Source organism: Podarcis cretensis (genome assembly GCF_951804945.1).
Source record: "Podarcis cretensis genome assembly, chromosome: 16".
In the NCBI taxonomy this organism is placed as follows: Eukaryota; Metazoa; Chordata; class Lepidosauria; order Squamata; family Lacertidae; genus Podarcis; species Podarcis cretensis.
Window position 1 is genome coordinate 30,890,199 of NC_137186.1, and position 27,555 is coordinate 30,917,753.

A 27,555-nucleotide genomic window follows, 5' to 3' on the forward strand; every position below is an offset into this window, starting at 1 on the left:
TCTATGCTAGTATTGAAACTTCTTCCAGGGAACGGCAAAGATATTAATGGGGTAACTGTGTTAAATACAAATGCAAGAGTTGCCAAGTAAATTAGAAGAATCAGGAATGTTTGTTTATAACTGGAATATTGTTCTATGCTGGAATTTGCAAAACAATCCGGATAGGCAAAGAGTGATGAGATCCTTATAGACTGGAACATAATATTGTTGATGAGCTTCAAGGGCTTTAGTAATTTTCATGATGTGATCTAAATAGACTCTTGTTTGCTGTGAAAAATCAAAATCTTGTGTGTGAAATTTTTTTATTGTACTTTGTTTCTACACTTTATTGTTGATAAGCAAAACACGTGGTTTAATAGCATCTTATTAACACAGATGCGTGTGGCCCCTTTATCTTCAGCACATCTCAACTTTTCATAGAAATGTCAGAGATACCAACCACCTCCTCTGTTTCGTGGCCTTCTGACACCTCTTTATATTAACTTTTGTGTGTGTTTGTGTGTCAGCTGAGAATAACCTTTCATATATCTGATGAAGAAGGCTGTAATCCAGAAAAACATAGGCTGCAATAAATCTGAGCCTTTGCTTAAGGACATTGGTGACATCATCTGTCGCCAAAACTTATAATTTCCACACCCAACAACCTCATGCACCTCTGTTCTGTCATCTGCATTGGCTTCCACACATCTTGTTAGTGTTGTTTTCATTCCAGAATGCAAACCAAGACTTAGGTGAGGAACCGTGACTCTCTAAAAGATAATGTGCAACATGCCTTTTCAGGGGTAGTCAACATACTGCTGTCCTTATATCATTGGCTTCCACCTCCCCTAGATCCTAGCCAGCATGATAAACTGTCAGGGATGATAGGATGTCCATCAACATCTAGAGAACCACAGATTGCCCACCACAGCCTTTGGAGACTGCTTCCCACATTAGAAAACCATTGCAAATTTTTAACGCATCTGATGAAATGAAAATTATGCATTGTGCATTCAGGAAGCTTTCTCTCCTCCCAAATACTAGCCCTCAGGGTCGTCTGGTGAAGATGAATGTTGGAAGATTCAGAACAGGCCAAAGAAGGTTTCTTCACACAACCATGGAACGGTGCTCACATGGGTGGCTTCGAAAGAAAATAAGACAAATTCATAAAGGGCAAAGCTTTCCATGTCTACCAGCCATGATGGCTACGTTCTGCCACTGCTGTTGCAGGCAGTATGCCTCAGAATCGCAAGTGGGGAGAATGGTGGTTGCGTTCATGCGACCACTTGTAGGCTTCCCAGAGGCATGTGGTTGGCCAGCGCAATAAATGTGTTTCTGTCCGATGTAGCGGGACGCGGGTGGTGCTGTGGGTTAAACCACAGAGCCTAGGACTTGCTGATCAGAAGGCCGATGGTTCAAATCCCCGCAACAGGGTGAGCTCCCGTCGCTCGGTCCCTGCTCCTGCCAACCTAGCAGTTCCAAAGCACGTCAAAGTGCAAGTAGATAAATAGGTACCGCTCCGGCGGGAAGGTAAACGGCGTTTCCGTGCGCTGCTCTGGTTCGCCAGAAGCGGCTTAGTCATGCTGGCCACATGACCTGGAAGCTGTAGGTCGGCTCCAATAAAGCGAGATGAGCGCTGCAACCCCAGAGTCGGCCACGACTGGACCTAATGGTCAGGGGTCCCTTATCCAACGTAGCACCAAGTTAAATACACCGGGGCGTATATTTGCACAAGAGAGTGCACAAGCAAGTTGCCTGTAACTTTGTTGCACAATAGATGGTGCAGTTGGTGGCACAGTGAGTTTCTGCAAGCACAACTGCTGAGTTTGGGTTCCTCTGTTGCGCAACATTAAAGCTCACCAGTCCGTTAGCGCAAACTCTAGCAGCTTTTGGACTGTAGTCCGTTACTCTCTATTGGTTTTTAGGGTGTAGGGTGTTGCTTATGTCGCCTGTGACTTTACAGATGAGGTGGTCTATAAATGAAAGTAACACAAGATGATGACTTGTTGCTGCAGTCCTGCAGGTGCTTTGATGCATGTAAGACCCATTCACTTCTATGGGGCCTACAAGGGCTGAATGATAAGCAGGACCGCAGTTTTTGCCATCTGTTCCTCTCCCTCAACGTGAAAGCTGCTCCGATTATGTAATAAGAGGATGAAAAATATTTTTGTACCAAGTAACATTGTCATCTGTGATCTCTCTCTCCCCCCCCCCCCCCGCTTCATGTTCCTGACCAATTTTAAAAAAAGAAATCGCTGGGGGGGGGGACCTGTTTCATGCTGTTCTACTCTGTCGCGTTGGGAAACTGTTAGAGCAAACAGGTGCTTGGGGTGGCTAGATTTACACTTAGCGAGTTTATCTCTCTCTGAATTGCTGGTCTTTTAGACGACGTTTTACTTATTTTCTATTTCATTAACTTAACTTGTGTTTTTCAGACCACCCCTCAGGGCCAAAACAGGCCTCTTAAAAGCGATTTATAACATAAAATCTGCAGCAGATTGCACCTGTACTCAAAGAACTGCAATAGCTGCCAGTTTGCTCCTGGGGTAAGTTAGTGGTGTTACTATTGGTCTATACAGCCTTCTCCACCCTGGGATGATCAGCCAAAAAATACTGAGGCTGTTGTCAAGTTAGTTTAAGAAGAGGGAGAGGTATTTTGCTGGAGGAAACTGGTAGCTAATGTGTTTTCATGATACACAAATGTTGTAGGAGGCATCCTCTCAGAAGAGGCTATCTTCCTGAGCCTCTTGGGCTTGCTGATCGTATGGTTGGCAGATTGAATCCGTGTGATGGGGTGAGCTCCCATGGCTTTGTCCCAGCTCCTGCCAACGTAGCATTTTGAAAGCATACCAGTGTGAGCAGATAAATACTCCTACAGCAGGAAGGTCAATGGTGTTTTGGTGCGCTCCGGCACTCGTCACAGAGTCCCGTTGTGCCAGAAGCTGTTTAGTCATGCTGGCCACAAGTCCCAGAAAACTGTCTGCAGACGAACGCCGGCTCCCACTGCCTGAAGCGAGATGAGCGCCGCACCCCATAGTCCAGTGATGGCCAAACTGGGTCCTCCACTTCCCATCATTCCTGACCACTGGACCTGTTAGCTAGGGATGATGGGAGTTGTAGTCCAAAAACAGCTGGAGGGCCAAGTTTGACCATCACTGCCATAGTCAATTTCATCTACACTTAACCATCCAAGGGTCTTTTACCTTTTATCTTTACTGTCTTTTTTAATATGCTGCTTGCTGATTTGGAAGTTTCTCTGTGAAAACCATGTAGCTATCTCTTTGTAATGGCTGTACAACAAAGCACTGGATATAAAGAGCTGAATGTGCGCAGAGTTATGAGCTGTGGATTTACACACTTAATTTTTGTGATCTGATTGCTAAAATGACAAGGGAACAGCATTATCCATACCATCAGTATCTGTTTTTGCACTGGAGTTGTCATTATGGTGCTCTCCAGATGATTTCAGACTCCAGCTCCCATCAGCCCCAGCTAGGGTGGTCAGTGGCCAGGGAAGATGGGACTTGCTGTACAAAACAGCTAGAGGACAGCAGGCTTGCAATGCCTGGAATAAGAACCAGTGTAGTGCCATGATTAGTGTTTTGACTATGACCTGGAAGACCAGGGTTCAAATCTCCACTCAGCCAAGAAGCTCGCTGGGTGACGTAAATTCTGATGGGGTGGTGAATTTGACGCATGTCTCAAATCTACGCTGCTAATAAGAGTTTTCATCTTTTCCTTTAGCTGAAATGTTTTCCTTAATAAAGCTGAATAAACAGTTACTGTAACCTCAGGCTTACAATCTTAAAAGGCACCACAAAAGGGAAAAAGGAGCCTGTCAGAGCAAGGGGGGGGGGGGGAGCAAGAAACCAGATCTTAGTTACAATGTTGTTATAAGGACCAGCTGGAATAGAAAGAATTCAAGGAGAACACAAAAGTGGCTGGTCTCTCAGCGGAGTGGCACACATTTCATAGCACAGCTGCACCATGAGGCAGTGCTAGCATGTTCTCTTTTTTTACCATGCAATATGCGAGCTTAGATGCAAGCTGTAATTAGCTGGTGGAATTGATGCCATATAAAAAGCAGGAAGATCTACGCTTCACATACAGGCTTTTGTACCACTGCAGTGCCTTCAAGCACAGGGTCTGTTTTTTTTACAGCATTCTTGCAGGCATGGATATGAGCTGTGGTTATTAGAGCATTGATTTGAGACAACTTACAGTAATTTTTTAATAAAAAAAATAAAGATGCTATACCTTTTTTAAGCCAAAGTGCCACAAATTCATGACACTTTTTTGGCTTTGCTGTTGGAAGCAGTACGTCCCATGCTGAGTGCTGGGAATCACAGAGTGCTGTTGCACTCAGGTCCTGTTTGCAGGCTTCCCACAGGCATCTGGCTGGCCCCTGGCCTGATCCTGCAGCCTCATGTTCTTATGTTTTTGCAATGAATTTTCACATGTGCACAGAAGCATGCTATGATTTAAAAGTGGATTTGGCAGGGTCCCATGTATTGAAACGTGGGTTTCAATACATGGGACGCGGGTGGCGCTGTGGTCTAAACCACAGAGCCTAGAGCTTGCCCATCAGAAGGCTGGCGGTTCGAATCCCCGCGACGGGGTGAGCTCCCATCGCTCGGTCCCGGCTCCTGCCAACCTAGCAGTTCAAAAGCACGTCAAAGTGCAAGTAGATAAATAGGTACCGCTCCGGCGGGAAGTTAAACGGTGTTTCCGTGCACTGCTCTGGTTCGCCAGAAGCGGCTTAGTCATGCTGGCCACATGACCCGGAAGCTGTACACTGGCTCCCTAGGCCAGTAAAGTGGGATGAGCGCGCAACCCCCGAGTCGGCCACGACTGGACCTAATGAAAAACAAATCACGAGCATTCCTGCAGCTCTAATGGATCCGTAATAGATTTAAATAAGGCAGTCCATATGCCAAGATGTCGGCTGTAGTTTAGACAATGGATGCTTGGGGTTTGCCAGTGGCTGTTTCTTTAATCGGGCCATCAAGGATCTATTAAAATCCTCCCCACCCCCACGTGTGGATCAAACCCGCTTAGCTACCCGAAGGAAAACTTTAGGAATATGGCTCCACGGTTTTTAGGAAGCATAAGCTTTAATTTAAAACTACTTTGCCACGTGCATTTTCCCATCCCAGTTTACTCAGAAGCAAGCCCTAGCGCAGTACAGTTTACCCTCTCAGGCAGGTATGCATGAGACTGCAGCCGTCTCAGAGTAAGAACCCACCTTAACCGCGAATCGGAACAGGAGCCTGCTTAAAAGGCTGCAGGGGGGGGCAATCACGTGACCCACAGCTTTCTTCCCTCCCCCGCCTCCTCTGCGGCTCTGAAGTTACCGCAGTCCCCGCAGAGGCCACGCCTCGCCCGCCAGAGACCACGCCCTCCCCAGGCTTCTCTCAAGCCCGTGCAGCCAAAGCCACGCCCCTTTCGCGGCGGCGGCGGCGGCGGCTGCTGCTGCTTGCTGCGGCTCGTCCTCTTAAGCGTCCCGCCCACCTCCAAACCCCGCCCAGTTCGCCTCGGCGCGAGAGGCGACGGGCGAGGAAGCCACGCCCCCTCCCTTCCCTTTTGCAGCTTATAGGTTTGGAGCAGGCCCCGCCCACCTCCCCTCAGCTGCGCCGCCCCATTTTCCAGGCAGTTGCGCGTTCTCTCTCTCTCTCTCTCTCAGTGTCGCGTGTGCGCGCGCCACCTAAGCCCCGCCCCGTTTCCCTCAGCGGCTCCCTCAGAGAGCGGCTGGCGGTTTGTGTGGCGGCGACGGCGGGCCGGTCCTTCTTGTGTGCCTCTCGCTCTCTTTCTCCTCCACACACACACACACAGAGAGACACGGCCTGCCGGGCCCCTGGTCGCCTTTCCTCTCCTCTTCCCTCCCTCTCATTTCCCCCTCCTTCTTCACCCCCACTCCCCTCCTCTTCCTCCTCCTCCCCTCACGGACAACAACATGGCGGCGGTGTCGGGGGCAGCGGCGGGCAGCTGTGCCAGCCTCGCCGGGGGCCCGGAGATGGTGCGAGGGCAGATCTTCGACGTGGGGCCTCGCTACACCAACCTCTCCTACATCGGGGAAGGAGCTTACGGGATGGTCTGGTAAGAAGGCGCTAATTCTCTCCTCTTGCTTCCACTTCTCTCTTTCTCTCCCCCCCTTCACCCTTTGCTGTTGCTGCTGAATTTCCCCCTCAGCATTATTATTATTATTTTAATGCAAGAAAGCGCCCTTGGCTTACGGGGTTAAGGGCACCTTCCCTTCCCTTCCTTCGGAATGAAAGCATGCATGGGATGGAGATCGGGGCCGAGAGGTTGCACAGCCCCGACGCCTGCAGTGCCATTCTGCGCGTGTTTTACTCGGAAGTAAGCCCGGGGAGTGAGTACCCAAGGGCAAGAAAGGGAAACAGGACCGCAGCCTTATGTATGGGAGATGGGGGGGGACTCTTTCCTGTTTTTCTGGCTCAGTATAAGGTACAGCTTACAGTGCGATCCAAGAGAATAAAAAACGCTTGCACACTGACCTGTTAGTCGTTGGATTTTCTTTCTCACTTTCCTCTGCCTCCCAGTTTTTCAGAGGCTCCTGCGCCCTGCAGAGATGCCTTGCTGCAGCCCATCCACAGTGTCACTTCTTTGCTGAAATCCTGTTGTGTGTGTATGTACAGCACCTGCAGAGAGCATTAGTGCACGGTATTTAGATTGTGTTGGGCTCCTTAGGGCAGTGTTTCCCAACCTTGTGCCTCCAGCTGTTTTTGAACTACAACTCCCACCATCCCTGACTAGCAAGACCAGTGGCAAGGGATGATGGGAATTGTAGTCCAATAAACAGCTGGAGGCACAAGGTTGGGAAACACTGCCTTAGGGAAGCAGTGTCTGTTGGGAAAGCAAAATAGTATCATAAGTAGACGAGCCTTGCTCAGAGGTAAGTGTAAATTTACAAAGTGCAGCTCTTCAACTCAAGCTTGTGCATGTTTACTTTACAAGCAAATAGCAGTGACTTCAGTGGACTACCCCCAGGTAAATGTGCACAGAATTGTATATGCAAAGGGCCGGATTTCTTTTTTAAACCACCTCTTCTCTGCCAAACCATTTAATCAATAAGAGCATTGGAAGCTGCTTTATAGCGAGTCAGATCTATTGTCCATCTAGCTCAGTACTGTCTACACCATGGGTCAGCAACCTTTTTCAACCGTGTGCCGATCCACTGTCCCTCAGACCTTGTAGAGGGCTGGACTATATTTTTTTGGGAGGGGGGAATGAATGAATTCCTATGCCCCACAAATAACCCAGAGATGCATTTTAAATAAAAGGACACATTCTGCTCATGTAAAAACACGCTGATTCCCGGGCCGTCTGCAGGCCAGATTGAGAAGGTGATTGGGCCGCATCCAATCTTAGGTTGCCTACCCCTGGTCTACACAGACTGGCAGTTACTCTCCAGGATTTCAGACAAGGGTTTCTCCCAGCTTTACCTGGACTCCAGGAGATGCTGAGGATTGAACTGTGGGGACCTTCTGCATGCAAAGTAGGTGCTTTTACCATTGAGCTATTGCTGTTCCATGTGTTTTCTGTTGAGCAATGTGGAAGTTGTTGTTGTAGGTAATAGGGCAGTAAATAAATTCAAATTATTATTCTTTATTGTAGTATGTTACATTCATGAGTCGCCTCTCCTTGGCCAACAGCACCCTAGGCAATTTATACGGATAATAGCAATATAAATATAAAATGTAAAGCCAAGAGCTCAATAATCATATCACTGTGAACATGAAACAAAATGATAGTGTTTGTGTGTTGTGGCTTATCTGATATATTTGACTTGATTGTATATGTAGCGTGGGAGCTTTCTGGGAGGGCATGGGATGCCTCTAGAAGCTAGGGAGCTACCTGATTTCTCATTGCTGAGAGAGTAAAAGCAAGGTGACATCTTTTTCCCAATTTATTTTGTCTTGGGGAAAAATGAGAGAAGAGATCCTTGGTTGGATTTAATTAGCATTAATAACTTGTGGTGGGTTGCCACTGACAGTATGCTGTCATGAGCAAGAAGAGATGGAGATGCAAGTGGAAGATCGAAAATTGGGAGGAAATGATGGATCAAATGCCATCATTTGTCACATTTAGTTGGTACTTATAGGAAGTATGAAGAAAACAATTTGCTGTTGCATGTGTATTGTGCTGGTTAACTCACATCCTCATATCTGTCAAAATATGGATATGAGAAGCTGTGGCAGTAAGGTGCAAGACAGTGTTGTCTAAGCTGTATTGCTGTTTGATTAATACTCAAATTTCATTGCTGGCATTTTCACTTTTCTTGCTCTGCCAAATGTATTGTAGCAAGTGCAGCAGAACTCTGGCTTACCATAACTTGGTATCTATCAGTAGTGTTTTAAATTTGCCAGAGTGATTGAATATATCTTATTTAAATATCCATATGTTGTTATGAAACAACATACAGTGTACAGCGAATAATGAAGGATGAGAAGTAGTGGTGCATATGTAGGCAAAGTCTCATTGTGCACAAAACAATCAGAACCAAGTGGTGATAAAACCACATTTTTTGCTTAAACTGCTTTTGGTAGAAGTCTACAAAACTGAGATTCAGTTTTTGTGTGATTCACTATTACTAAAATAAGTGCATTGAAAGTATTTAAGTCTCGGGGACTTCACTGCAGCATAAACATACTAGTCTTGCAGTAAATGAGCTTTTTTTTTTTTAAGGAAACATGTAATGGAATATAGTTGGAGAAAGTTAATAAATATTTAAAACATAATTTGACATTAAATATTATCCACCGGAGTCAGAGTGTATCTCTCACATGTACACACCTTTCCCACTCCATTTAAGACTAGGCAACTGCTGCCCTAGAACTTTCTTCAGTTTATTCTATGTAGCTTCTTCAGTTTATTTTATGTAGCCTAGTATCTCCTAATGGCTTCTTTGTAGGCATCACTGACCAGAAACTCTGGAAGAAGCAAATACGCAAAAAAGTCATAAAAAATGGGACAGGTTTAGGTTCACTAGCTGGCTGGAAATTAACATAGGTGCAGTGATTGCATTTGCAGTGTAGTGCACTTGTGTATGTTATGAAGGCTTTGGTGGGCGCAGTCCACTGCTCTACACAGCTTAACAAGTGGTGACTGGCACTGTTTTGGTCTTCCAGGTACAGTATTGTGGAAACCAGCCAGCCCAGAGTCATCATTTCTTTTCATTCAAATGTCTGCCTGTTGTCTCACCCTAAGCCACTTTTCAGACAGTGTAGTATCTGTGAACAAGGAGGAAATAATTTTGCTCACAGTCTATGCTCAGAAGCACTTTGCATCAGGCGCTTTTAAGAAAAGTTTTTTTCCCCTTAGAAAGGGGAACTCTGCCCTAGGGGAACTTTTTTTTTTAAAGCAATATTAATAAAAGTTAGCATGTGAGCAGTTGTTAAGCAATAAATAACACTGATTTAAATTGCATTTGAATGCATTGTTTTTTTATAAAAATAACTTGTTGAATGTTTATTTTAGTGATAAAAAACCAAATGGGTTATTCCTTTAAAAACTGTATAGGTGAATATAAACTGTGAAAACTGTAGTTGAATCTAGTTAAAAACTAAAGTATAGGCATAAGCCATTCAACTGCAGTCAGTAAGTGACCATAATGTGAATACTTAAGAAAAGCCTTGATCGTGTCTTAGTGTTACAGTAATGAGATTGGAATAAAGTTTATAGAAGTAGAAATGTCAGTATTAAATGTAAAAAAGTCATAAACCTATGCACATGCTCTAAAGCAAAGAAATTGTTGAAAGGTTGTGTTAATGTAAACATGTTCAGGACCAGTGTTGGGCTAACTCTGTGACTTTGCTTGAATCACTTAAGATAACTCCACAACAAAAGTGATTTGAAGCAGGAGTAGTAGTTGTTGTTTATTTAATTTGTATACCGCCGTATACCCGCAGGTCTCAGGGCGGTTCACGGGATAAAATCATGATATAAAAACACAGAATACATATTCAAAATAAGAACAAGAACAACCCAATAACGTTGTCGTCCCCCCCGCACGACCACCACATTTTAATAGGGCATTGGACGTCAGTCAGCCAAAGGCCTGGTTAAAGAGGAATGCTTTTTCCTGGTGCCTAAAGGTGTACAATGAAGGCTCCAGGCGAGCCTCCTTAGAGAGAGCATTCCACAAATGGGGAGCCACTGCAGAAAAGGCCAGAACCTGCTCCTTCAGAGGAGATGTAACCCCATCAAGAGCAGGCAACCTCGAAGCCATCCGATCTAGGGAACCACCCACTAACAGTGCCTCAGTCTTATCTGGATTGAGTTTCAGTTTGTTGGCTCTCATCCATTCTATTATTGAGGCAAGACACCAGCATTTCCACTGCCTCACCTTCAGGTGTAAAGGAAAAGTAGAGCTGGTTGTCATCAGCATACTGCTGACAACGTACTCCAAACCTCCGGATAACCCCACCAGCGGTTTCATGTCGATGTAGAACAGCATAGGAGATAGGATAGATCCCTGAGGAACTCCACATTGAAGGCTCCACAGGGCTGAGTTGAAATATTCTAGATGAACTCTCCTTGTGGATTGTGATAATTAGGAATGTTACTTTCTTGCCTCCCTCTAGCTCATTGCACGCACCAAAATCTGCCTCCCCTCCCCCAACACAGTCCCTGTTGCTGCTCTTGTCTTTTGAAGTTTCTTCTCCTCCCACTCATCCTGACTTGGCTGATGTGATGGCAGAATTGGCTTCTTTGCAAAATCCTGCCATTTCAGCTCCTGTTTGCTTGCTTTTTTCACTGCTTATCAACCTTCAAAATTCATCTTTTATATTTCCTTTGCATCTCTGGATTGCTGTGGTATATTGCCATTTTCCCATGCTTACCCCCCTTCAGCTTTCATGCCATGCCTCATATGACTTTCCCCTTTCCCTCCTGACAATATTCCAATTTCGCTGGTGATTCAGCATTCATACAAATAACCTCATTGATCCAGCTTTTTTTCCACATTCTCTTCTACACTGACTTCTTTTCAACCTCCACTGAGAACTCTTAAGAACTCTCTGACCCTTTTCCTGTGGAAATCTGTCTTGGCATTAGCCCTCATTTCCTTCCCTCTTCTGTGTCTTGCTATTTCTATGATTTGTAAATGGTTGTGTTCCTCTTGAAAGTGTTATCTTCTCCCTACACCTTAGACTCTGTAAGAATGTAAGAAGTTGCCTCATAATGAGTCGGGTCATTGGTCCTTCTAGCTACATCTGGTCTAAAGGTCCACCATCAACTCCTCCCTATCCTATATTATTTGCTTCCTGTTCTGGCTTTTTAAAATATAATTCTTGAAGCATCTCTGAAGAAAATCAAGGTTTGACCAACTTTTTTTTTTAAAAATAATATTTATTAAAGATTTTCAAATATAACAGAAAAAGAAAAACATCCAAATTTAAAACCTAATTTTCATTGGCATCCTTCCAGGACTTCCCCTCCCCTCCCCCTCTTGTATTCCAATTCTTTCAAATAGATTCAACAAATTCTTACCCCAAATTTTAAAATTATTTATCATTGACCCAATTTAAAAAATATTTTCCCATCCCCTAAAATCGACCTGTTCCCTTCCACGAGTTCCCCTCTTTAATATGCAATACAGATTAAAATAAACAGAAAAATAGAAAAAAGAATAAAATGTAATTTAACACCCTTTGGATTCCAAATTTCCCTCCCCCCTTTCCCGGTTGCGTTCCCAATGTCCGTCAATATCTACTGTCATCCTGGAGCTCCCACATCTAAACCACAGTCCTTCACCAGTCCGCTTTGCCGTCTTTTTATTAGTCTTTGCCGTCTTTTGGTCATCTTTGATTTCACATGTCCAATCTTGGAAGGAGTCTATCTTCCAACTTTGTCCAGTTCTTGTTATTCTTGTTGTTCTTGTTGTTCTCTCTCCTCCTCTTTTTTTTTTTTTCCTGCTCTCCTGCACAAATGTTCTAATTCCAAAAAGCTTCTAATTCCTCTGCAGAGGCTTTGTTATTCAGGAACAAAACATTACGTCAAGTCCCTTCCATTCTTCAATAGATAAATCTATTGTCTCCTTTAGTGTGTAGACCTCTGTAGACAAAATAGTGTTCCATTTCTGCAGTTTCCCAGGAGATAAAAAGTCCTATTCAAATTCGATGCCAACAATACTTGTAGTGTCCCACAGCTCCTCTAGAGGGATTATAGTAGCTCAGTTTCCTTCCCGATCACACCCAACAGTCAAAGTAACTTATTATTCCTTCTTTTAAACAATTTATATCCAATTTGTAACAAATGTGACCAGCAAAGTCCTCGTAACAAAGTTCTCTTTTTGTTCTTCCGCTTTGACAGCTCCTTTGACAGCTGTCAAAACCTCTATTTCTCCTCTCCCGGCGCTCTTACGGATCGCTCCCGGGGTTTCCGGGGGGGGGGGTTGCCTTTTAATTCACATTCCACTTTTCTCCTCCAGCCCAGTCTTATAATTTTCCATCGCGAAGTTAATAATTTTATCAAAAAAAGGTTGCACTCGATCTTAGTTGTCAAATCCTTTGCTTTAGCTCCTCTACAACAGGGGGGAGGCTGATTTCCTTTTTGCACGTCCCCCGCTCGCTCCGAATTTAAAAAGAATTTTTCCCCTTTTTTAATCCAAGTTCCAATTACTCACGGGTTATTCTTTTAAAGTCCAAATTTTCAATGCAAGAAGTCAGCGCTCTCCGTCGAATGGCATGTGGCTTCGCTCGGCAGGGGAAGCGGAGGACTCACAGCACCACCACCCCCCGTCACCCGCTCCGCAGCCTTTAAAAAGGCTCCTTCGCGGGTCGGGGGGACGCAAACGGTGCCCGCCGAGTCACCATGCCCATGGGATTCAGCGCCCATGGTTTTTGAGGGTCCCCGCGTCGCCAGCGCGGTAGAACCCAGCCCCTGCCGAGCAGGCTCCCTCCGGAGCCCGGAGGGAGTCCGCCATTCGGCGATGGTGCCAACCCGGAAGCCCCCAAGGTTTGACCAACTTTGCCCATTTTCTTCTCTGCTGTCTTTCTAGCAAAGCACCTTCTGCACCCTCTAATGTACACTCACTAAACCCTAGATGCTTCTTTACCTTTGCTTTGCTAAGGCCTGCACTTCCGCTAACTGCCTTTGCTCAGGGCCTTGTTGACGAGGATAAATATTGCTTCCCACACTGTGTCCATTCCCTCCCCCTTCCCATGGTAAGTTGATTTAAAAACCAGTCATTTTCATATTGCCAGGAGCTGGAGTCCTTTTGGAACCCCAGCCTTCAACGTGGAGTCCACCTGTGCACACTTGGGGGGTACAGCCTAGAACTAAAGTTGTGGAGCCCATGCAGTGGAAGCAGAGTCCAGTGGTAAAAGGGTTGTGCCCATGCACCTAGGGGCACAGTGAGTGAGTGAGGAAGCAGAACCCACAGAAAAAGGCATTGCCAAGGTGTACTACTCTTCCATGTGCATAGAAGTTACCTGCCACTAAGCAGTGCATCCATGCATGACATTACCGACTCTACTTACTTCACAAACACAAAGCATTAAGTGCATAACACAGTTCGTTGAGTGCAAGTGCAGTTTACATGCTAAGTCACAAGTATAAACTACTGTAATGAACTTCATTACAGGACAGATCACAAACTACAATCAGCTTACAACAACTAGATTTCTGAATAGGATTGGGTATTATGATCATACTACACCACTTGTACTGGTCCTCAATCTGTTTTCAGGCCCGATTCTGACTTCTGGCGCCTTTTACAGCTTGGGACCAGGATGTGTGTAGCATTTTTTTGCAGCATTTTGACAAGCTGGAATGTGTGCAGAGGAGGGCAACCAAGATGATCAAGGGTATGGAAACTAAGCCTTGTGAGGAACCAGTTCAGGGAGCTGGGTATGTTTAGCATAGAAAAGAGGCGTCTGAGAAAATAGCCATCTTCAAATATTGAAATGGTTGTCACATGTAATATGGAGCAAGCTTGTTTTCTCCTGCTCCGGAAATTACAACTAAACATCAGGGAAAACTTTCTGATAGTAAGAGCTGTTCGACAGTGGAACAGTCGGACTCCCTTGGGAGGTTGTGGACTGTCCCTCATTGGAAGTTTTTAAGAAGAGGTTGGATGGCCATCTGTCATGGATGCTTTAGTTGAGTTTTCTGCATTTCAGGGGGTTGGCCTAGATGACACTTGGGATCTCTTCCAATTCTACAATTTTATAAGTCTTTGACTGCCTGTCTCCCTTTATGCCTATCTTATGTTAGGTTCTTTGACAGATAGCCTTCAGTTGATTACCATGCCTTCTCTAGCTTTCCTGGATGAAGGGTTTCTCAGTCTTGGCTCCCCAGTTATGGAATGCTTTTCCCAGTAAAATATATGGAAATATTATCAACAGATGGGCTTTCCTCTCTCTGTATGTGCAGTCATACTACAAAGATAATGCATTTCATTTATTAATGATGTAGAATATTCTTTACAGTTAGTGGCTTTTCGTTAATCCTTATACATTGGATATCTCTGTATAATATTCACAGAATATTTTGATGTGTTTTAATATGCTATATATCTAGTTTTTTATATTTTGGTGACCTTTTGTCATACATAAAATTTTGCTAGATATACACAATTATAGACCATATTTAGTATTGTCTGAAACACTTCTCACAGTTTGTTTCTCTCCAGAAAACCATGACTGAAAAGCTCTTAACTTCAGGATTATGCGTATAACTTTAATATTATATCATAAATTGTAGCACTTTTTCATTTTAAAACATTGCCTGAATAGGAATTGCACCTATAATAAATATTTGATTTTTTTGTAGTCCTTTTTTGTTCACATAGTGGTTCACATGGGGACTTAATATGTTACGTGACAAAAGGCTTTAATTTAATGGAAAATTTAATCCAGGTCCCTGTGTATCTAAGCTTAAAAAAAGCAATGGCCAGGACATTGTTCAGCCTGAGTGACCAGTGCATTGTTCAGTAAAGAGAAATGGCTTCTTTTCTAACCTGTCAAGCATATACCGGGTTATAAAATGATTCTTCCTTTCTGTTCTTTGGCTCATCAATTTGGTTAATTTGGTTACTGATATAATGTCCTCCTGTTTGCTGTATTTCAGTGTGTATTAACTCTTATTTCCTTATCTAAAACATCAGTTTTCTGTTTAGTTCTATTCATTTGTTCAGGCAACTGTTACCTTTCAGAAAACCTTATTTCTCCCTTGACACACCAACAGGACAGTATAAAGGTTTGGTAGAACAAGCAATCTGAGATTTAGACTACTTTAATTCCTGCAAGATTGAATTGGCTAAGTTTCTCTCAAAGACATGAGGTGGTGTGCCATCTTTCTAATTAAAGCTGAAATCATGGACATTTTAATGAGGCAGGAAATCTGGAATGAAGTTTGAAATTATGTTTAAAAGTAGGATCTTGAATGCCAATATTCAAAGGAGACAACTAATCCTGTGAATATTTTGACAAATTTCCTGCCTACTGCTTTTCACATCCTGAAAAAACTTTGAGAAGAGTTAAAGCAGCAAGTGACTAACTGTTACCTGGATAATTTTGTTGTATTCTGTTCAAAATTATTTAACAGGACTTACAACAACAACAACAACAACAACAACAGAACAATATTATTTATACAATTTTATTTATTTATACAATACAGCAAAACAGCTTACAGCACATATAACAAATCGTAAAACATCAGACATAAAAAATTTCCCAATACAGGGCTGCCTTCAGATGTCTTCTAAAAGTCATATAGTTGTTTATTTCGTTGACATCTGATGGGCACCACTACCAAGAAGGCCCCCTGTCTTGTTCCTTGTAACATTACTTCTCACAGTAAGGGAACCGCCAGAAGGCCCTTGAAGTTGGACCTCAGTGTCCAAGCTGAATGGTGGGGGTGGAGATGCTCCTTCAGGTATACTGGGCCTAATGCAAGCTACTAATGCAATGCAAGCTTCTATGTTTTAAATAATGTTTACTGATATAGTGTCTAAAGCTTTATCTAATATGGTTAAAGTTATTATGATGCCACCATTATTATCTTGCCACCACTGGTTCTGAGAAAAATGTTAATGCAATGCAATGCAATGCAAGCTTCTATGTTTTAAATAATGTTTACTGACATAGTGTCTAAAGCTTTATCTAATATGGTTAAAGTTATTATGATGCCACCATTATTATCTTGCCACCACTGGTTCTGAGAAAAATGTTAAAGTGCTGAAACCTCACAGTATTTTGGCAGATAAATTGAATTTTGTTATCTTCATGATTGAAAAAGGCTATGTCAGCATTTCTAGACAACCTGAGTCTTGTTCTGTAGATAATGCCATTAATTTCTTGTTTAATATTGATGATTCTTCTTCCAGTTCAGCACATGACAATGTGAATAAAGTTCGGGTGGCCATAAAGAAAATCAGTCCTTTTGAACACCAGACTTACTGCCAGAGAACTCTGAGAGAGATCAAAATCTTACTGCGCTTCAAACATGAAAATATTATTGGCATCAATGACATTATCAGAGCTCCAACAACTGAACAGATGAAAGATGTGTATCCTTTAAAGATGTATGCCCTTGTGCTCTCATTGTTTCAGCTTTCTGCTCTGTTTCACTGTTGATTGTTTATCTTGGTGTTATCCTAAATTATATGTTAAAGACTACTTCCTTGATCTTGTCATCCAGTGATTCTTGCTGTTTTAGTAGTTGTACTAAGCCCAAGTCTTTCTATGTGTAATGCAACAGAACCTTTTATCTGTTGAGGACTTCAATCCCTCATGGGTAATCTGCTGGAGTGAGGGCTGCATGCTGGCAGAGGGTGGGGTGGGGCCAAGGCTAAAAGTGGACTGAGTTTCAAGTGTAGCATAGCTTGCTCTTTGTATACCCCATCTCTTTTTCCTGTGCCACCCTATCTCTCTGTGCTTCCCTCAACTTTTGTCTATTTTGTCTATTTTGGCTCCTTCCCCCACCCTTCCAATGACAGAATCCCCCCCCCCCCTACACACACACACTTCCATTGTTCCACTTGGTTTGATTGTACAATCGTACCTTGGAAGTCGAATGGAATCCATCCCAGAAGTCCATTCGACTTCCAAAACGTTCAGAAACCAAACCAAAGCGCAGCCTCTGATTGGCTGCAGGAAGTCGTGGAAGCCCCACTGGACGTTCGGCTTCCAAAAATAGTTCTGGAACACTCACTTCCGGGTTTGCAGTATTTGGGAGGCAAAATGTTCGAGAACTAAGCTGTTCGAAAACCAAGGTACGACTGTATGCACTTTGGGGAGTTTCCCTCTCCTCCTTTCTTATCCTTCTAGGACCATCTCATGGTTCACAGCAAGCCTTTTTCCCCATGTCCAGTTGTCATACTGGAGAGGATTGTTTGAAGCAGTCGCACAAATTTTTCCAAGAGCCCAACTGATTAGCAAATTGTAATAGGATATGGAACCATGCCATTCTCAATTCGTAAGCAGTCCTTGTACCATGCAAATGTTGCAATTTAGAATCATAGAACTGTAGATTTTGAAGGGACCATGAGGCTCATCTAGTCCAACTCCAGCAATGCAGGAATCTTGCCCAACGTGGGGCTCAAACCCTCAACCCTAAGATTAAGAGTCTTGTGCTCTACCGACTGAGCTATTTTTAAGTAAGACTACTATGACATTAGTTATGGGTGATGTGCTTCTTTATTGATTAACCATCCAGCAATATTGCACATTTTTTCTTCTGAAAATGTAGAAGTGAAGTTTTAAAGAACTTGGGAGCGGAGCAACTCCAGTATTATGTAGTAAAATTTTGGTTTGTTTGCCTTAATACGATTTACAGATACATTGTGCAAGACCTAATGGAGACAGACCTTTACAAGCTCTTAAAGACTCAACATCTCAGCAATGACCACATCTGTTATTTCCTTTACCAGATCCTGAGAGGATTAAAATATATCCATTCAGCCAATGTGCTGCATCGTGACCTCAAACCTTCCAACTTGCTGCTAAACACCACTTGTGATCTCAAGGTTAGCAAGTATCTTTTTGTCAGTATAAAAGTACCCATGTCAATATAAAACTTACTCATTCGCTGTTTTAAATCAGTGGATTTCTATGCCAACAAAGATCCCAAAAACTAAGTTGTAACAGAGATTATTAGAAAGGCATGTGTGCCATTGTTGTGGTATTTGGCAATGAAGTTTTAGCACACACACAAAAGTTGTTTATGCATGGATTGAAGCTTTGTTCCCTTTTTTTTGTTCAGATGTTATCTCCATTTCCTTAAATAATGGAACCTGTAAATGTTCCTTCTTGTTGCCATGGGACAGCTATTCTGCAGTTTCTAAAAGACAGAAAGCATATTTACAGTTTTTATTGCAGCTTGAAAATCTGAGAGGGTTTTTGATGATAGAATCATAGAAATATAGAGTTGGATGGGACCTCGAGGGCCATCTACTCCAATCCCCTGCAATGCATAAATTTTTGCTTGATTAGGAATATTGATGTGACAAAAAATAAAGAGAAAGCTGTCCCTCCTATAACATCTTTGTTTGATTTGATATTAGATCTGTGACTTTGGACTGGCTCGTGTTGCAGATCCAGATCATGATCACACTGGGTTCCTGACAGAATATGTAGCTACGCGTTGGTACAGAGCTCCTGAAATCATGTTGAATTCTAAAGTAAGAGCTATGTATGGAAGAGTGCCTCATGTGGTGCTTGAAATATATAATAACAAATAATAATATATATTGTTATTCTTATTCTTATTGCTACTACTATTGTTGTTGTTGTTGGGCTGCCTTCAGATGTCTTTTAAAAATCACATAGCTGTTTATCTGTTCAACATCTGCTGGGAGAGCGTTCCACTACAATGTGGCTCCTGGAAAATCTAATTAAATCCTAAATTTTGTACATGAACAAATTGCACCCCGATATTTAATTCACTGACTGTAGCCATATGAGAGATTGCTGGCTCAGTTGAATGTCTTGATTATGTGTTTAACCAACAGTGCTGCAAACCAGACCAGAGCTAGCTTTGACTGCAAGTAGAAATTCTTGATTGCCTATCATTGAAATTTATGTTGCTTTCTGAGAGATGAAGCTGCTTGCGTATGGCTTTTTATAGAATTACCAAATTGAGGCCACAGTACCTAGTGCTGCTACTTTTTAGCTTTGGAACGGAACTGTTTGAGTATGATAGGAAATAAACTAGCAGCCCAGCATTCGTTTGGAATTTTAATCCCTGGAAGAAAGTGAACATATGCAGGCATTCAATTATCACTGGTGAGAGACAGGAGCTGGCTAAACTGGCAGAGCACAGTGGAACACACGGTTGTGGGTTTGCATCCTAGTTTGCAGAAGCAGGCAAGTGGGAATTAAGGCAGTCTGAAGCTTAGTAGTAGTGGGATCCAACTCACATAAACCCAAAAAAGTTCAATGGACCATGTTCTAATGCTTGTCCATTCTTTTAGCATGTGTATATCAAATCTTACGCATTGAGGTATATCCAGAGTTCTAGGGCACTTCAGAAATTCATATTGTCAGGTTTTTAATTATTTCTGCATCATCTATGTGTGTGCAAAATATGCTGTTTATTTTCATATGAAATCAGAAGTTAGTACCATTTTACACATGAGCAGCTCAGGCTAAGTGTGTGGCTTGCTTAACTCAGCAATCATTGAAGTCAGAGTTTCCTGATACTTGGTTTTATATCAAAAGATCACACTGGCTTTAGGGCTTGGAATAAAAAAAATAAGAGTAATCTTTGTGGGTTTCACATGGTAACAATTTATCTAATTGTTACCATGTGAAACCCACAAAGATTTGTATTTTATGTTTCTAAGATTGCATTCCCATGCACACATGTCAGGGTGAGTGCAAGTGAGACCAGCTGAAAGCAATGATTGAATATGCATCTTATGATAAACCATAGTTTAGCATGATGTGAATAAGCAGGAAATGGCTGTAGTGAGCCTCAGGCTTACATGCTCCCCTCCCCTTTTTTGTTCCTACATGACGATATGGAATCTGGTAGCTTTTACATAGCGACCGTTCATAATGTTCTGAACCAACCAACTGTGGTTATTCTTAACGACAGCTAGTTTAAAACAAGGCAGCTTGACACTATCGCTACTGACGTTGGCTTGTTAAGACTAATTGTGGCTAAGCTTAATAGTAGGTCTCAGTCCCAACAGCATGGCAAGTTGTGCTTAAAACAAAAGAAGAAGCTTCTAAACTTCTCTTGGCTGAACTGTGGTTTTCTGTGATAAGCAAATATAGACATTGAGACTGACTTATTAGTAATCATCCATAGATTGCATTGTAGGTGTCTTCTGTACTTTTTGTGCTTACCCTTCATATTTATAAAACACAGTGCTTGCTTCATTGTTCAAGAACAGTTATATAAATTCTGATTCATCACAAGTGCTAGGACTGGAATTCTGGATTTCAAAATTACCATATCTTGGCTCTCTTAAATTGTAGTATGTTGAACAGTACAGCAAATGCTAGCAACAAGTGATTTTCCCCATTTTTCTTCTTGTAGGGTTATACCAAATCTATTGATATCTGGTCTGTAGGCTGTATTTTGGCGGAGATGCTATCAAACAGACCAATCTTTCCAGGAAAACACTATCTTGATCAGCTGAACCACATCCTTGGTAAGATTTCTATATATAACTATAGGCAAAGGCTGCTTTTGTCTACTAATTGCCATTTTTCTCCAGCCTACTGATTTGATTGATGGTACCAGCTGTGGCCATCTATTCATATTTTTATTTTAAATTCATGCTGATTTTCTCCCCTGTTCTCCCCTCTCCTGCTCTGCATGCAGCACTCTGCACTCCTCCACCAGGCAAGGGCACAATCCAGCAGAAACCTCCTTGATGTAAGCGCCACAGAAACAAGTAGAAAACGAACAAGAGCAAAATTCCTCTTCAGTACCATCCTTTGATACAAATTTTCATTATCCATTGGTACACAGATATGAACTAGTTTGAGATAATTAAAGAATACCACATAATTTCCCTTCAGTGCTGCTCCCAGTTAATTTAAAATACAGCTTCCAGATTACTAGCAACTGCTTCCAACCAGTTTCCAAAGTCAGCCCTGGAGCAGGGGTTGAATCTGGAGGTAACCAGAGCAGGGATAGTGTCAGGAAAGGCAGCAGCTGGTGAAATAACCTTAATTAGTGGAAGGTGCTCAGCACCACAAATGACAGGTGGTTGTTCAGTGATATACCTGCATCTATTAGTACACCCAATCTAGTAAATGATAACAGATTTAAGAAACTTGATATTAATCTTTATCAAATGCATTCAAGTGCTTTGTTTCCACAATAATACTCTTTCCTCTATTTTATTGAATTGTAGGAATACTTGGCTCTCCTTCTCAAGAAGACTTGAACTGCATAATCAATTTGAAAGCCAGAAACTATTTGCTTTCTCTTCCGTACAAAAACAAGGTGCCATGGAACAGGCTGTTTCCAAATGCTGACCCCAAAGGTAACATGAAAAGATTGAGATAACAACTGGAATATAGTGATGCAAGATTTGTGACCATTGAATGTAGCAAGGGCTGAAATCTTACCCATTAAATTTCCCTTCGCAGAATATAACTATATAAACTATATTATATTTGTGTTTGGTTCATTGATTCATTGCAGCTTGTAAAGAGCTTAAATCACAAAAAAAGTTAAGAGATTTGTAGTTTGCTAATTTCTGTTCCCAGTACATATTCATTGGGGCTAATCACTTCATGTGCTGGTGGCCAGTGGCACTCTGAAGGATGGTTGCTCACTCTAGACATTACTTGGACAAATGCTCATGAAACTGTTTTTAGCTGGTGCTTTTTTCTTTTTCTTTTGGAGTTGGGAGTGAACCTCTATCAGTTGTGCTTGACTCCAGATTAACAAAGCTTGGAAATAAGGCCCAGGCGCTATGGACATGCACACATTGCACATGGGCTTTGCATTTCATGTTTCGGTGAAATCTACACACATATAAAAACGCTGTGAAAATGCTTTTTAAAAAACGCTTTGAAAAATATATTGAATTTGCCATAGCTCACTGTTGCCATCTAGTGTCACATTTGTATTTTACACTTTGCAACACACTTAAAACATTTTATTTGCAGCTATATAGCTGAGTCCTTGGTGATGAGCAGAGGTAGGGAGCCTCCTTGGCTTCTTTTGCACCCTTCTGGGGCAGAAAGACATAAGTACACTGACTCTGGCAATGTCCAGCAAGATCAGGAGCAGAGGGCTGGCAAGTACCTCAAGACAAGCACACTTGCAAGTAATTTTCTTAGGAGCAGATAAGCAGTAAGTCCAGTCCAAAGTCCCATAAAGCATTCAGTGATGCCTTGGAACCTGTTAGGGAGGTTGTATGATATGGTTTGTTCTCCTATAAACTATTTTTCTTCCATGCATGAAGGGAAGAACAGTGCTGAATTAATATGGCTGCATTACAACACAAACTGATTCTAGCTTTCTCTACTGTAGCTCTTGATTTGTTGGATAAAATGTTGACCTTCAACCCTCATAAAAGAATTGAAGTGGAAGAAGCTTTGGCGCATCCATATCTAGAGCAGTATTATGATCCAAGTGATGAGGTAGGGGAACATTTTATTTTACTTGGTTTGAAATCACTGAAACTCTTTAAATAGATGCTTAGAATAGTTTGGGGAATAGAGGAAGCTAGCAAGTAAATCACAAACAAAATTCATAATTTTATATGTACTAGTAAGTAAGTAATTTTATATTTACATTTACAAGCAGATCTGATCATCTTTACATTTCCCTTCTTTTGTCAGGCTTCACTAACAAAATCACTGTTAAAGTGACAAAATTCTGTGCAAGCATACTCGCTAACATTCAGCAATCCATTCTAGTGTGATTGTGAGTGTGTGACAATGCTCACACATCCTAGCCCTTTGCCATTCTCTTAATTCCAAATACATTCGTACCTTGGATCTCAGACGCCTTCGCTCCCAAACAAATTGGCTCTTGAACGATCAAAACTTGGAAGTGAGTGCTCCGGTTTTTGAACCATTTTCGGAAGCCGAACATCCAGCGTGGCTTCTGATTGACTGCAGGACACTCCTGCAGCCAATCGGAAGCCACACCTTGGTTTTCAAACGGTTCCGGGAGCCGAACGGACTCCCAGAACACATTCTGTTTGAAAACCAAGGTATGACTGTAGTTGTTTGCTGGCCTGGAAACTGTAAAATTGTTTTTGTTTGATTGTAATTTAATGACTGATCTGTAATCATAGTAATAAAGCCTGGTTGATATTTATGTTTAGATGGGTTAATATTAGACAATTGACACCATGTGACTATCAGATGCCTTAGGTTTTAAATTCTATTTGACAGCAGTGCCACATTTTATGTAGCAAAAACAACTGTTCCATCTACAATAGCTACACCACTGTTTCCCATGACAAGTGTCTGTCAACACAGGTGAACATATGATGAACAATTCCTGTCAGTCAGAGCCCCCAGATGTACGTACATAATTGTTTATGTCCATGTATCTGTAGCATTTGTGTTTAGACCCCACAAACAATGCCATTGTACAAGAGCCATAAGCTCATGTTATTTGTAATAACTTGCTGTATTACACGGGAAAAAGATTTCATACACTTCATTGCATTCTTACTTAACACATTCTGTTAGACACTTTCACTATGACGAACAGACATGACTGTCTTCACATAACTAGAAATAACTCAGACCTTATCTGACAAGAACACTGCATGAGAATTTCCTATAAAAATGTAAGAAGTAACATACAGTTGGCCTCTGCTTCCTTTTTGGTTACTAAATGAATCGTAAAACTAATTTTGCTATGCTTTATTATTTTTTAAAGACTTATATCCTGCTTTTAAACCACCTGGTCCTCAAAATAGTTTACATTTACCTCTCTGTTACCTCCTTGTTTCCTATGGTGGTTTGGAACAAATTTGTAAACAGGTTTACTAAAACATTTCATGTTGTTGTTGTTGTTAGCCTGTAGCTGAAGCGCCCTTCAAGTTTGACATGGAGCTGGATGACTTACCAAAGGAAAAACTGAAAGAACTGATTTTTGAGGAAACTGCTAGATTCCAGCCAGGATACAGATCCTAAATGACATACAGGTACATTGAATTTTAGCCTGTGTAAAACTGGTGCAAGAAAATAATAGACACAAAATGTGTGATGACATTTTTCTAAAGTAATTATTTTATAAATCTTGAATTACTGGATATCATTCTTGAGTAATCGTGGGTAACTTGGGGCTTTCTTCTGCAAGGGAATTCCCTGTTAGCCATCCTAAAATCAAAAAGACAAAAGTTCGGCCCCAAATTGAAAAATGGTCCAAAAATAAAAATAATTTAAACCGCCCAAAATTCAAAATAAAGACTCAAAATCACAAAGATAAAAATCCAGATAGCCTCAAAAAGCAAAATAGAAGTCAAAAACCCTCAAGTCTCATTGCTGTGTTGCAAAGGAAAGGGGAGGAAAAGGGCAGGCGAGTTGGAGGATCAACATTAGAACAAAAGAGCCCTTGTGACTTTGAGGAAACAAAACAAAAAAATATTTCTCCAGATTAAAAATCATTTTCAATAATTAGTAAAAAAACCCCAGAAATCTCTGGAATTCTTTCCTATACTGGGCCCATAACCTTATGATGGGCATTATTAGGTAAGTGATAGAATATAATTAACTATATTTTATTCCCCTACAGACCCAGATATGTGGGTTAGCAGCCAAAGGGATCAGCTTAGCGCTTGCACTTAAAAGCATGGGGCTGAGCAGAGTTTAAATCCCATCTTAAGCATGGGACTTAGCTGTTAGGCTGATATCTCCCTTTATTATCCCATTTATCAAAGAAACAGGCTACAGACTGAAAATTACGTTTAAAACATATATTTTACTCACAGTCAAGCATTTGTCCTTAGCAGCAAAAACAAATGCAGGTAAAATATTTTTGGGGTACAAAATGGAATATTTTCAAAATGGAATCTAGGCTTGGGGCAGACCAAGACATGTTCATCTGCTCACACGGTATGAAGCAGAGAGAAAGAGAGAGAAGGAACAGGAAATACTTCTTTTGCTTCTTCCCCCCTAAGAGAGAAGGGGGAAATGACATCACACATTTCTATAGTCTGAGTTTGCCTATCAGCAATACAGCTCTATGGTCTTAACCCCCTCACATGTTAACTAGCTGGAATATGCATTGTTAGATGTGACTGCATATCTCCCACACTACAAATTTTAGTCAAATGTGCTCGGGGTACACCTGGGGGTAGAGCATAATTTACATTTGATTAGTAAATAGTGGACACAATTTGATATTTCAGTAGAGTATTAAATCCAGTACGTTTGGATTATTTACCTGCTTTACCCTTCTTAAAGATGTTGCAGAAGGTCTTTCAGAATATTTAAGTGAAGACAGGAGAGAAATACTTTTCAAGAATGTTGGTTCAGCTGCCTTGGTTTGCTTTTTTGAGGGCTGTAATTTGATGGTTGTGTCTCATTTCTAATCTTTTGTACTTTATCAATATATGCACACACGGTTCTTTATTAAAACTTGTTTCCTCTTTGCCTCTCCCTCTCCAGGAAAAAGGAGTTCAAGGGCTGGACATACTCCACATAGATGTTATCTTCCTGGTTCTTTATCTATGGTCATGCCTTGTGGCCTATTTCAGCTTATCCACTAACCACTTCAAGCCATTCAGGAGAACCATTTCTGGTAGTCCTGGCTTTTATGCTTTCAATGGATTCTTTATTTATGCCTGAAAAAATTGTCACTGATATTCCTGTGTGTAATGTCCATTACTGACCTTTATGCAGTACTGTACTTCCATATGCACCTACTGCTGACAATACTGCTTCCTTTTCTGTTTTGAAAGATGCAGTGTTTCATCCCCAGATTTTAACCTAGAAGGTGGCAGACAAAGATTTCTACATCATGAACTGTTTTATTTTCTAGATTTGTTTTGTTAGTAGCATTTTTATTTTTTAAAGAAAAAGCTACAATTTAGGGCACTTTAAGTTAGTGGCATCCTCCACTCTTTTGCACTTCTTTAAGCAGTAGTGGTTACTAACGTGCACAGTGCAGATGGACAGAGTGACAGCATAGGCGACATTAATATTAAAATCATGCGCTTGCTCTGATTTCTTCTACACATGTAAATTATTTATTGCAGGGCATTTTACTAGGACATGCAGAAATCTTGCTTTGTTAACCAAACCTTAATGATGGGCGGGGGGCCGTTCTGTCACCTCTTTCAGCAGTCCTAGGTACGTCAACAATTTTCAATTTGAATGGTACTCCCAAAGCATCTACTGTCATATTTGAAAGATATTCATATCCTAAGCATGTTTACACAGAAGTAAATCCCAGTGAGTTCAGTAGGACCAGTAAGTATTCTTAGAATGATAGCCTTGCAGACAGAAAGTAGCAGCTCAATAGCAGTGAGAGAGTAATTTAGATAACCACATTTCCTCTTCGGTAGTTTTCCGTTGTGGAAAGGCGCCATGTGGTATTCATTAGTGAGTGGAAATATTCATATGAATATGTTGAACTCAGTCTACATATTAAATACCAATGAAACACTTCAGGTATCTTTACAATATTTGAATTTACACGGAGGGCTCTGACAAAGGAACACTGCATCTTTGAATAAGAAATTTAGAATTTACCTTGCTGTAATCTTCCCTGTGGTGATAAGCTCTGATTTGATCTACTGCTCAGTTAAATTGTTTATTGATAATGCTGATTTAGGGCCACCAAATGAAGCTATCACTAAATCATGTTTCATTGAACACTTTACCTTTTCTAATGATAGCTCTTTAAGTATTTGTTTCTGAAACTGTATCATGTGGAGTTTACTAGGTGTAATGTTCCAGTGCAGTGCCTCCTTTACTTTCCCCACTGCTCTGTGGTGAGAAATTTGCCTTGTTTAAGATAATTACTGTGCCCTCGCATGACTGTTACAAGCTTTCTGTGCAAAGATGATTGTCTAAGTGCCACATGCCTACAATTGAAAAAGTTACCTCCGAGTTGTGTTGAATTCTATCCAGCAAATAACTTAGGAAAAAAATAGTTTTGTTTTAGCTGTTTTTTCTCTGCTCTGTTGTGTTTTGGCAGCAGTGAAGAATAGACTGTATAAAGAACGCTTACTAATGCGAACAAAGACGCACTTGTAATTAATCAAAAATAAATTTTAATCTTGTATCTTTACATTAACCTTTCAAATAATTTTATTTGCTCTTTGATAAAGCATTTAGATGGGAATCTGACGTCTGTTGTATTAAAGGACACTTGCTGGTGATAGCACTAATTTTATCTGCAGTATAATTTAGAAAGCATTAACCTAGACTCCTGGCAGCCCTATCATTTTATATATTTACTGAGATTGACAGAACAACTCCCAAGTAATGATACATAGGATGGTTCCAGGCCCCTATCCACCTCAAGTTAGTGATAACCAAATCCCATTGAAAGTATTGGGACACTGGTTAGTCACACCTAAACTAGTTTTGATTGGTTCCAATGGGGCATGCTGCACGATCCTAAGCATGTTTACTTGTCTCATTGAGACTTAAGCTGCAATCCTAT

At 41.5% G+C, this 27,555-nt stretch overlaps 1 protein-coding gene and 1 long non-coding RNA gene across 3 annotated transcripts; one reads left to right on the forward strand and one right to left on the reverse strand.

Annotated features, from left to right (window-relative positions):
* The first annotated feature begins 5,684 nt into the window (after positions 1-5,684).
* Positions 5,685-27,177, forward strand: MAPK1 (mitogen-activated protein kinase 1). Of its 2 annotated transcripts, none has more exons than XM_079957013.1 (9): positions 5,685-6,075; positions 16,334-16,516; positions 17,785-17,974; positions 18,512-18,628; positions 20,494-20,608; positions 21,320-21,451; positions 22,450-22,559; positions 23,958-24,085; positions 25,347-25,518. In XM_079957013.1, exons 1-8 carry the CDS (start codon positions 5,933-5,935, stop codon positions 24,072-24,074), a joined length of 1,107 nt encoding a protein of 368 aa, XP_079813139.1. In that variant the 5' UTR covers positions 5,685-5,932; the 3' UTR covers positions 24,075-24,085; positions 25,347-25,518. The 2 variants fall into 2 exon arrangements, with proteins under 2 accessions (XP_079813139.1, XP_079813138.1); XM_079957012.1 differs by lacking the exon at positions 25,347-25,518 and adding an exon at positions 25,551-27,177 and having other exon boundaries at positions 5,686-6,075.
* On the reverse strand, positions 24,148-25,432 carry LOC307205155. The gene is made up of 2 exons (XR_013833921.1): positions 25,327-25,432; positions 24,148-25,055 (listed from the first exon to the last, which is right to left on the reverse strand). It is a non-coding gene; the product is annotated as an uncharacterized lncRNA (long non-coding RNA).
* Positions 27,178-27,555: the final 378 nt, after the last annotated feature.

What these genes read in the sequence shown, in the direction of transcription:
- MAPK1 (XM_079957013.1), top strand. Translation starts at nt 5,933, where the DNA reads ATGGCGGCGGTGTCGGGGGCAGCGGCGGGCAGCTGTGCCAGCCTCGCC. An exon ending in ACTGAACAGATGAAAGATGT is followed by an intron (nt 16,517 to 17,784) that starts GTATCCTTTAAA and finishes TACGATTTACAG; the next exon opens with ATACATTGTGCAAGACCTAA. An exon ending in ACACCACTTGTGATCTCAAG is followed by an intron (nt 17,975 to 18,511) that starts GTTAGCAAGTAT and finishes ATTTGATATTAG; the next exon opens with ATCTGTGACTTTGGACTGGC.